General features: G+C 49.3%; 1 protein-coding gene across 1 annotated transcript in view; it reads left to right on the forward strand.

Annotated features, from left to right (window-relative positions):
- The window catches only part of PAPPA (pregnancy-associated plasma protein A, pappalysin 1), a gene marked incomplete at its 5' end in the record, with an annotated part of 150187 nt that extends 141330 nt beyond the window's left edge, over nt 1-8857 (forward strand). Inside the window, one exon of the mRNA XM_009864832.1 lies at nt 8750-8857. Within this exon, the coding sequence (XP_009863134.1) occupies nt 8750-8857 (108 nt within the window). The remainder of the gene's footprint in view (nt 1-8749) is intronic.
- Between the last annotated feature and the right edge of the window lie 848 nt (nt 8858-9705).

Genomic DNA, 9705 nt, shown 5'->3' on the forward strand with positions numbered 1-9705 from the left:
GATGAGGATGTATTTTCATACGGTTGTAGAAAGAGCGAGACACATGAAAGAGGCTGTTTTGCTCTTTTTCTTTCTGGGTTACATACTATGTGGCAGATGTGTCAGTCTTTTAAAGCCCCTGCAAGTTTACCCATAAATGTCTAACATTTATGCAACACCTGTTTTTCTTCCAAAACGTCACAGGACATTTTACAAGCTTTAGATTTATCATCTCTTCACCATTGCAACCATTGCTGAGGTGACACATGGTTCGCATTTAACAGAACATAGCAACTCCGCACATTATTTTCGGAAAGATTTTAGGAAGATTAACATTGCATCGTGTGAAGATTCAGGAGTTAACAGTCAAGTAGGAGCTGGCTTCGGATCTTTAATGTCCGCAAACTGTCAAGACTTAAGTTTCGCTGCAGTCCTACTGCCCTCCCAAACACACTCTGAGCTACACACAGTGCTGTGAACCAGGCTGCGTGAAAACAACACGATTCGACCCATATTCGCTTTAATTCTGAGCCCTTTTACTTAATGCGAGATTCTGCATGCTCCTATTTTGTTGCCCAGAAAATGCACAAGAGCATTCACTTAGGCCATGTTTTCCCTGTGCATGTGAGCATTAGCAGCAAATGACCTTGTGCATTTCTGCAGCAAGAGGGGAACGAGGCAGTGTGACTTATCTGACCGACCGCCGACTAATCAGCACCGCTGCCTAGATAGGAAATAATGAGTATTTGCCCTGCACTATTCACAGTCAGGCTTGAGAGCTTAAAAGAAACCATTAAAGCCCTCCTTTGAATGCTACAGACGGCAACGAATAAATTCAGTCATATTCTGGGCATAAATTCGAAGCAAACGCAGTCAGCAAGCGGGAAAAAAGAGACATTCATCAGCTTAATTATTTGTTGTGCGCTAATTGCTCAGCGTCCCCCTTGCAGTGGGCAAGAAGCCAGGGCCGGCACAGGAACAAGTGCCACCCAAGGAAGCAGGGACGCGCAGCCCCGGGGTGGGGGGAGCGGGGGGCCGGCGGCAGGGTTTGCCCTCGGGCCAGGGGCCAGGGCTGCTGCTGCTCACAGCTTGCCCTGCTCCTGACCCAGGAGCAGCTCCAAGAGCCAGGAAGGCCATTGCCGGCCAACCTCCAAGGGAGAGAAAGCTTCTGTTGTGTATCTGGAGGGGATAAACTCTTCCGTGAAGGACAAAGCAAAATCCCATCTCCTTTTAATCTTCCTACCCTCCTGACCCAGCACAGGTTGCCAGCTCCCTTCTGCCTGGCTGCTCTAGGAAGCTGCTTCTCGCTTTGTATCCTGCCACTGATAAAAGAAGACACTATTTCTTAAGGCATTAAATACGTGACACTGCTAAAGTAAGAAAAATAAATAACATGGGCATAACTGGCTGTCTCTGGGCTGGCGGCCACCTGCGAGGAACTCCTGGGATGTTCAGCGTTGCAGGGAGAGAGACTATGGCTGTTTCTTTCTGATTTTGTTCAGGAAATCTTCTCTCTGGTCTCTGTTCTCCTTCACTTCTTTCCTCTTCTTCTGTTTCATAAGTTTTCCATGGACAAAGCTGTCTAGAAAGGCCTCGCAAAAATCAGAAATGCCTCTCTTTGGGCTCTGCTTATGTACTTCGTTCCAGTGTACTTTGTTCAGGTCGCAGATTTGCTTAATTGAAGGTCCTGCAGTCCAGTCTCTGCAGATTTAAGTCCACGGAATTTACTAGTTTAAAATTCCCCCAGCTTAGGCCATTTGAAAGGGCAAACCTTCATCTGTCTTTCCTTTTAGTCACATAAGGGGTAAACCTACAGCTCCCGTGAGAAAAACCTGTCTCACTCAGTTATCACTCAGGTTTTCCCTCAACTGCTTTGCCCCACAGCACTTGGAAAAGAAAAAGAAAAATTGTCCCTCCCCCTCAGCCTCTTGACATTTCTGTCTAACACCTTGGAGAGGAAAACCAGCAAGTGCCTCAGCCGAAAACAAATGAGGACTTGCGGTAGATAGAGGACCGGGTGGGATTCATCCAAAGCTTTGCTTATCTAAAAGATAGCCAAGTTATCAAAACCTCTTCAGAGACTTTATGGCTGAGAATTCAAGGCCTGAAGAAAGGAGCTTTGAACCGAGGGGCTGCTGCTGGCTCCAGCAGGGATTTCCAAAGACTGTCCCTGTCTCTCCAGAAAGGGAGGTCTGCTGCACTCCTCCCCCCTAAGTCAACAGAAAAAACCACTTATTGGTATTTTGGAGAAATAAGTGCCTTCTCTTAGGTCTCTAACTGCAACACAGACCTGTCTTGGGGAACCTCAGGTCTTGCTCCATCGGGAGAACATGGTTTTGAGGCAGTTTGCACAATGAGCCTAAGTGACCACCCCGGCTGAGGAAACTGCTTATCCAGAAGAATGGATATTTCTGCCGCGATGCTGCTCCCGGCAACCTGAACGTCCCCAGCTGGGTGTGTTCGTCAGCTGGTGAGATAGAGTGACTGGTGGGTGAGCACAGAGGAAGGAAGGGTACGATGCCAGGTGTTGCTTCATGGCTCTGGAAGCAGTTGAGCGCTGCTGCGTGCTCCAAGTACGCTGGTTCACCCAGGCGTGGGGGTGGACTCACCCATGAGCCTCTGATGGCAGCCTCGGTGGCTAGCTGTTTGCCATGTGGGGAGCATTTTCAGTCATGGCTGGTTGGGATGGGAGCTTATTTTGGGGCTCAGAGCTTGGTTTCCTCATCGTTCAGGGAGGCTTTCCAGGCGGCGATAAATTAAAAGCAGTGATGGTAGTGGCACATGTTGCCTATCCTGAGAGAACGTTCTTGGCTTCAAGGGACATGGGGCTTCCCACAACATACGGTTCTCCCAGGGGACGTGCTAGTGGAGGGTGTTTGCTTTGCTATCCGACCTCACTTCATTAGCAAGCGTTACAAAAAGCAGCGAACAAACCTTCCCTGCTCCACCGACAGCTATTTGGCCTCTGGGTGGTCTGGCTCCTATTAAATCTTTGGTGATTATTTAGAGTAATTACATTCATGTTTGCACAATCAGTAGCACGAGGGTAGGAAGTGCAGCTGATTGCTGAGCAACTGAGCTCCATGTGGTTTGGCAAACGGGCTCCCTCGCTCGGCTCAGCAGGCAGGCGGGGATGCGGGGACTGGTGCAGGCAGGGCTTTCCCGGGGATCCCGTGCTGGCTTTGGGCCATCCTGCTTCCCCCGGTTCTGGTGAGGCTGCTCCCGAGCTGGTGGATGAAAAACTGAATATGAGCCAGCAATGCATGCTGAGGAGGCCATGAAGATGCTCATGGGGCTGGAGCACCATGCCTGTGAGGACAGGCTGAGAGAGTTGGAGCTGTTCAGCCCGGAGAAGAGAAGGCTCCAGGGAGACCTTATAGCACCTGCCAGTGCTTAACAGGGGCTACGGGAAAGATGGGGAGGGACTCTGTATCAGGGAGTGTAGTGATAGGACAAGGGGTAACAATTTCCATCTGAAAGCGGGTGGATTTAGATTAGGTATTAGGGAGAAATTCTGTGAGACCCTGGAACAGGTTGTCCCAAGGAGTGGTGCCACCTCCTTGGAAGTGTTCTCGGCCAGGCTGGATGGGGCTTTGAGCAACCTGGTCTAGTGAAAGGTGTCCCTGCCCGTGGCACAGGGTTTGGAGCGAGGTGATCCTTAAGGGCCCTTCCATCCTGAAACATTCTGGGATTCTCTGAGGTACACCTGGCTTCAGTGGGGAAGGCCCAGTTTATGGCAAGGCAGTTATCAAAATCCCAAGCCTTTAAAACTGTATGTGCTGCACAGGGAGGAGGTTTCCAGAGAGCTTCATCTTCGCCTTTCCCAGGCCCTGGGGAGCGGTGCCCTAGGTGTGAACCTGCATACCAGTGCCCAGAGTTAAAAGGGGGCTCGCTCTTACTCCGTTATCTCAACACAGCCCTGGTGACCTAAATGCCAAAAAACACTGAGAAGACCCTTACAAGATGCATTTTTGTCCCACGAGGGCCTTGTCAGGGAACAAAATACTCCCCGGCGTTTGAGCCGCGAGGGTCTCGGGAGACGCGGGGCCGCGGCACTCAGCACGGGCTGCCGCGCTTATCTCGACACGCTGCGCTCGTCCGCAGGGGCTCTGGCTGCGGCGGGGCCTTCGTATTTCCAGTTAGGCTTGTCTGGGAGATTTCTCAAACACTTCAGGGCTGAAATCTAACAACAGGCTGTTTCCCAACACTTTGCAGTCCTCCTCCCATGCTTCCCACCCCCCCGCTCGCCTCCAACCCAGGCCAGATCCTCCTGCCCTGGTGCTGCTGTGAACCAGCCCCAGGCACGACAGCCGGGTCAGCCTGAGAGGAGCCCTTGTGAGGGAGGAGCTGCGACCCTTTGGAGAACTGTTTCCCATCCCTCCCTGTACCTGTCTGGGACTTCTCCTGTCAACATTCCCACCGATTCCCCATAAACTGGCCTTTCTCAGCGGGGATGTCACCAACCCCTTCAGATAGGTGCCGTGTCAGGGAGAGTTTGTGGCCTCTCACTCATTTCATGACCAGGGATCCTAGTCCTGCGCTGGTCTGTTGTATCGTCATCATTGTTCCCATAGCTGGGAGTGTGGCATCAAGGACAAATGTGCTCCTGTTTCCAAGAGAGACCTTGGGTTTTGTCCAAGCTCCCATCGCTTACATGGGAGAGGCTGCTTAGGGCTCCCATATTTTGGTGGGGAATGGAAATATGGGCTCATGTACTGCACATCAGAGGTGGTGGGTTGGTCGAGGTGAAGGTGTCTCAGACCGCCTGTGCGTTACACCCCAGACATCCTGCCCAGCCCGTATGCCTACACCTGCTGCGGTTGCTCCTGCGGATTCTGAGCAGGGTACGTCAAGCAGCGCACGCTCCTGGTGTGACGGAGGTGATTTGAGGTTGTGCCTTTTTTTTCCTCTTGAAGAAAGATGGGTCTGTGGTCCCGTGTGTTCGGGTGTGACCCACATTCCCTTGAGTGCTGTCAGTCCATGCTGTGGCTCTGTTCTGGAGATGCGTGTGTGTAGGGGGTGAGCGTAGGCGTGCAGGGCTGTGTTCTTCAGTTGTGCCTTTTTCCGCCTGCCGTAGTTCATATGAGGAGCCAATATCCTGTACTACTTCATCACATGGCCAAGTCAGGCCCTAAGCTTAATTTTTAGCTCTTTCTCCTTGCCCTCCTAGATATTAGCCAAGTTTTCTACAAGGGGGATAGATATAGTGAAACACTGGACTTGGTGGGTGGCAGGAAGAAGAGCCAATTCTTTAATGCTGGCTTTACAGTGAGTATATCTGGAAACTTCAGTACAGGTCGTATATTCTTTTAATGAGTTGGGCTTTTAAACACCTATTTAAAAAGAAAAGAAGCAGTTAATCCTGGAGTATACATATCTGGCCTCCACACCTAAATGGGCTATCATTCAGAAAAAGGTTCAGCATTTATTATTTCTAGCACATCCAGCAGCTTTATTCATTGCTCTTTACTCTAGAGCGTTATTACTGTATGAGCCCAGAGCAATAGATACTCCTTCTTCTAAGGGGTTTTATGGTTTTGCTGAGTTGGATACTTGTGACAGTGCTGGTAGATGCTGTGTGTGGGTTAGATTCCATGTATATCTGTGCAGATCAGGTCCTTGGGGAGCTCAAATGTGTATTTGTTGTAGGTGGCTTTTAACATGGGAACCCTGTATTACTGCTAAGTAAGAAGAAGGAGTATTTTGTCTTGTCCAGTATGACTGTGGATATGCTCATTGCCCACAGAAATCTCTGCCTTTTTACATAATAGAAAACTGATCTCTGGAGCTCACTGCTGTAAGACAAAACAATTAATCTATCTGCACAATAGCTCTGTAAAAATCAAATTGCATTAGAAACAAAACAAAAACCCCCAACTCTGTAAGGGGCATAAAGTGAATAAGGCTAATCTGATCAGGAAGAAACCCTCTAACACTCAGGCTACTTGCTGCTGTGAACTGCTGCCGAGCCATGAAACCTTCTCCTCTTGGGGCCGTGACTGCCCCAGAGAGAAAGCTTCTGTTCTTCTGTCCATGGCCCCGTTAGCAGACCAGAGGGTTTCTACAGGACAACACACAGCAAGACATTTCTTCTCTAGTGGCTCCATCTCACCAGGAACGTGCTGCGGTGTGGTAGTGATCTAGTCTCTTACGTGCCCATTTTGTTCAGGTTGCTGCGGTGCTGGGCACACGCCGACAGTGCCCTGTGAGAAAGCAAAGGGGACAAAGAGAAATGGGAGGAGAGGGAATGAAGTCGGGCCGCTTTGGCTTTCTAAGGCTGCTGTTTCAGGACAACCCACAGAGGAGGCGAAGGGAACGTGGGTTGGGAGTCGGTCGTGCAGGGATTTCACTCGTGGCTCTGATGTTCCTACAAGTGACATGGGGACATCGCTGGGAGCTCCGTGCCTGCAACACCTTCCACTGCCCCGCTTGTGCATGGACAGCTGCAGGGACAAAGCGCGTGGTTGTCCTGTGTTCAGCACAAAACGTGTATCCACCTTCTCCGTGAGCCTGTCTTGCCTTTGTTAGACTGTTACAGACAGACACGGTGAATCCGGGCCAGGGAGAGGAAAAAGCTTGATCAAGACAAATGAAGGAATCAGGTTCCCGGGTCTCGCCTCCAACCAGTAGCTTCGTTGTATGACAGGGAGGAATTTTTTAAGTCAAAATCGTTGCCAAGTCCAGATTGAACTGAATGATTCAGGATTAAAAATAAAAATAGAGGAAAACTCCAGTCATACTTAAATGTTTTGTTTGAGCATTTTCAAAGTGAAATACGTTTTTATTCCAAGACATAACTTTTGCTCTGAAGTACTCTTTTTTTATTTGTCTGTCTTGGAGGGAAAGGTCAAACCTGAACTGTAGCAGATAATCTAAACCAAAATGTTTCCTTCTACACTGAAAAGAGAAAAGTAATTTTTTTTCATGTATCTTTTTTTTATTTCCAGTATTTTCATTCAGTCATTAAACAATCCCTCCTCAGCCTCCTCCCCAAGCCCCATTGTTTACAGACTTTTCTGTTTTCCTATCTAAGAATATTCGTAACACTGTGATATGAGACAGTCCTGTTCTGGCTGGCTTCTGTTGGATCAAGCGACCCTTGAGCTCCTATTGTTTTCTGCAGTTTATAAACATCTTCATTTTCCAGTTATTTGAATTAATTTGCTTTTAACTTTTTTGGACTATCTCCTCTCTTTGCAACCTTCACATTTGCACAATTGTAGATTCAGATTATTCACTGGCTGGTTATTTTAAGTCACCAAGGCTGTGGATTGATGAAGAGTCATCACCCTATTCTACCTGGAGGGTCAGGTCTTCTGGAAATTAAGTCAAAAGCAAAGGGAGGAGGCTCTCTAAAACCTGATTTGGTGATGAGCGTTGGCTATTTCATGTCTCTGTCAGCATGTCCCTGCCTTAGGCTCTCCAGTTGTGAAATGAAGATCCACACCCCTCCGTCCTGTTCTTGTGTGCGTCAGGAGAAAAGCATGCTAGGGGAGGACATGCAGGGACACATATCGGAGGTCTAGGTGGAAATGACAGCTATGTGTTCACCCACAACGCTTAGTCCACATTCCTAGATGTGCTGTAGATGATACGTAAGGGAACAGGCAGACCCAGGCTTCATAGCCTGGAGAAAAGTGTTTGTGAAAGAGAAGAGCAAACGTGTGGCAGCAAGGCCAAGGGAAGCAGACGGAGCACGCGTGCAGCCCTTCTCGGGAACGCTCGAACAGGCTGTGGCACTGGCTTGGAAGGAGCGCAGAGGAGGGGAATGAGGTCATTTGCTCGGTCTGTGCAGATGGGAGAAATTCTTGGGAATTCACTTCAGGGCAAGCGAGGCACTGTTCCACTGCCGCCCCCTTGGCTTTGTGTAAATATTATGATGCAATAGGCCAAAGTCAACTTCCGCTAGCCAGGCACTGCAGGCTACTGTTTCAGCTCCTTCCTACGCTTCTCCGGAGAGATCACGGACAGATGGCAGATCATGCACGTAGCAGTTTCTCACTTGCATTCCTTTGCTGTTCCTCAGTGCCCGTTAGCTGCATCTCTTGACCTTAAACACGACAGGTATTTAGAGAAGTCTCTGCTGGACTGCAGCTTCCCTGAGCTGCTAGGTAGTGTTTGGTTCAGTTCCCGAGGAATTGAAACCAAGAACATTCATAGTTACATGGACAAATGTGCTTAGGTGCAGCAGCAGCACCGAAGCCACAGGGCCCTACTGCAAAAATGACTACCTACAGAGGGGAGATTACAGCCCAGCAGTAGGGTTCCCCAGAATCCCCAAGCTGGGGTTGGGTAGGAGTGCTATGGGGAGGCTGAGGTTGGGCCCTGCTGGATCCAGTGGTGTTTGGTGAGCATTTGAGCTGGTCGTGTGAGATGAGGGGTTTGTGACTTTGCTGTCATTTAGTGTTTGTAGCTTTTGGGGTGAGGATCACTTTTCAGAGAGATTGGCAGTGTAGTGTGATCAAAGCGTTGTGGTAAGTACCCCAAAAAGCCCTACAGTTGCCTGAGAACTATGTGGCTTCCCAGCCTGGCGTGAACTGTGAGTATCTGGTGACCAGTAACTGCACGAGTTGAACAGGTTCTTCTTGACACTTCTCACAGCCTTTCTTACAGACAGGTAGCTCAGCTCTAAAATAAATCACTGTAGAAAATAACATATCTGAAGACTGCAGCTCACCTCTGAAGATATCCAGAGGTCTCGTTTTTTCTCCAGGGTGCTGTAGGTGTGTTCCCTCCTTCACATGTTTGTCTCTTTGGTTTCCTTCCCCAGGTTACTCCCTTCCCTATGTCCTGTGACTTACAAGGAGAGTGTGCTTGCCGGGACCCCAACGCCCAAGAGCACAATCAGAAAGACCTCCGTGGCTTCAGTCTTGGGTAACGCCAAGTGACGTGGAATGGAGGACCACACTGCTCAAGGCAGGCTAGGAGAGACACCACATCCCTTTTGGTATCGTTTTTAACATTTAGCTGCTCAACTGGATGGCATTTCTGCACCAGGGACCCTTAGAATTCAACCAGTCTGCCTTTAATTTTTGTCCAAGGAGAACTCAAAGTAGGGGTTTATGTATTAACTATATCTTAAATAGTGATGACGAGAAACAACCAACCAAGAGTCAAGTCGAGAAGACTTTCATGTATCAAAAGAGCATGTTATGCCCACCTAATTTGAACAGTTCATATCTAGATTCAAGGCGAGAAACAAACTATTTACATACACGTATTTATAGAAATAAGTAGAGAGAGAAAGAGTGAGAGATTATGATCAACGCAAAAACACTTCCCCCTCTCCAGCACTCACAACTCAGACCGGTCATGGAAGAGGCTGTGCTCTTGGAGGACTCTGGGCTGAGCCTTTTCTGATGCTGAATGCCAAGGTATCGCATGCTCGGGACACTGAGATTGGGGTGGGATCTCCGCAGGGCTGTGCCTCTTGGCGAGTGACTTGCCGGACGCCCAGCCAGCTGGAGATGTGGGATGCATCTGCTCCTCACAGGAATGCTACTTCCAGCCAGGGAGCTCAGCAGACTGCAGTGGCCTTTCTGTACAGCTCCTCCTTCTCCCCCTGCCCTCAAAAAGCCAACAATAAGTCCCCTTGTAGCCTTCCTGCAAGCTGCAGGGCTGCTGAGTTGTTTCCGTGTGGAGATGGGCAGGTGGACCCGTGGTGCAGTCCGGGAGTGGGGAGTCTAAGGACTGGCATCGAGGAAAGTGGATGATTGCTTCTGAGGA

The sequence above is a fragment of the Apaloderma vittatum genome, unplaced genomic scaffold (assembly GCF_000703405.1).
Source record: "Apaloderma vittatum isolate BGI_N311 unplaced genomic scaffold, ASM70340v1 scaffold2312, whole genome shotgun sequence".
Taxonomy (NCBI): domain Eukaryota; kingdom Metazoa; phylum Chordata; class Aves; order Trogoniformes; family Trogonidae; genus Apaloderma; species Apaloderma vittatum.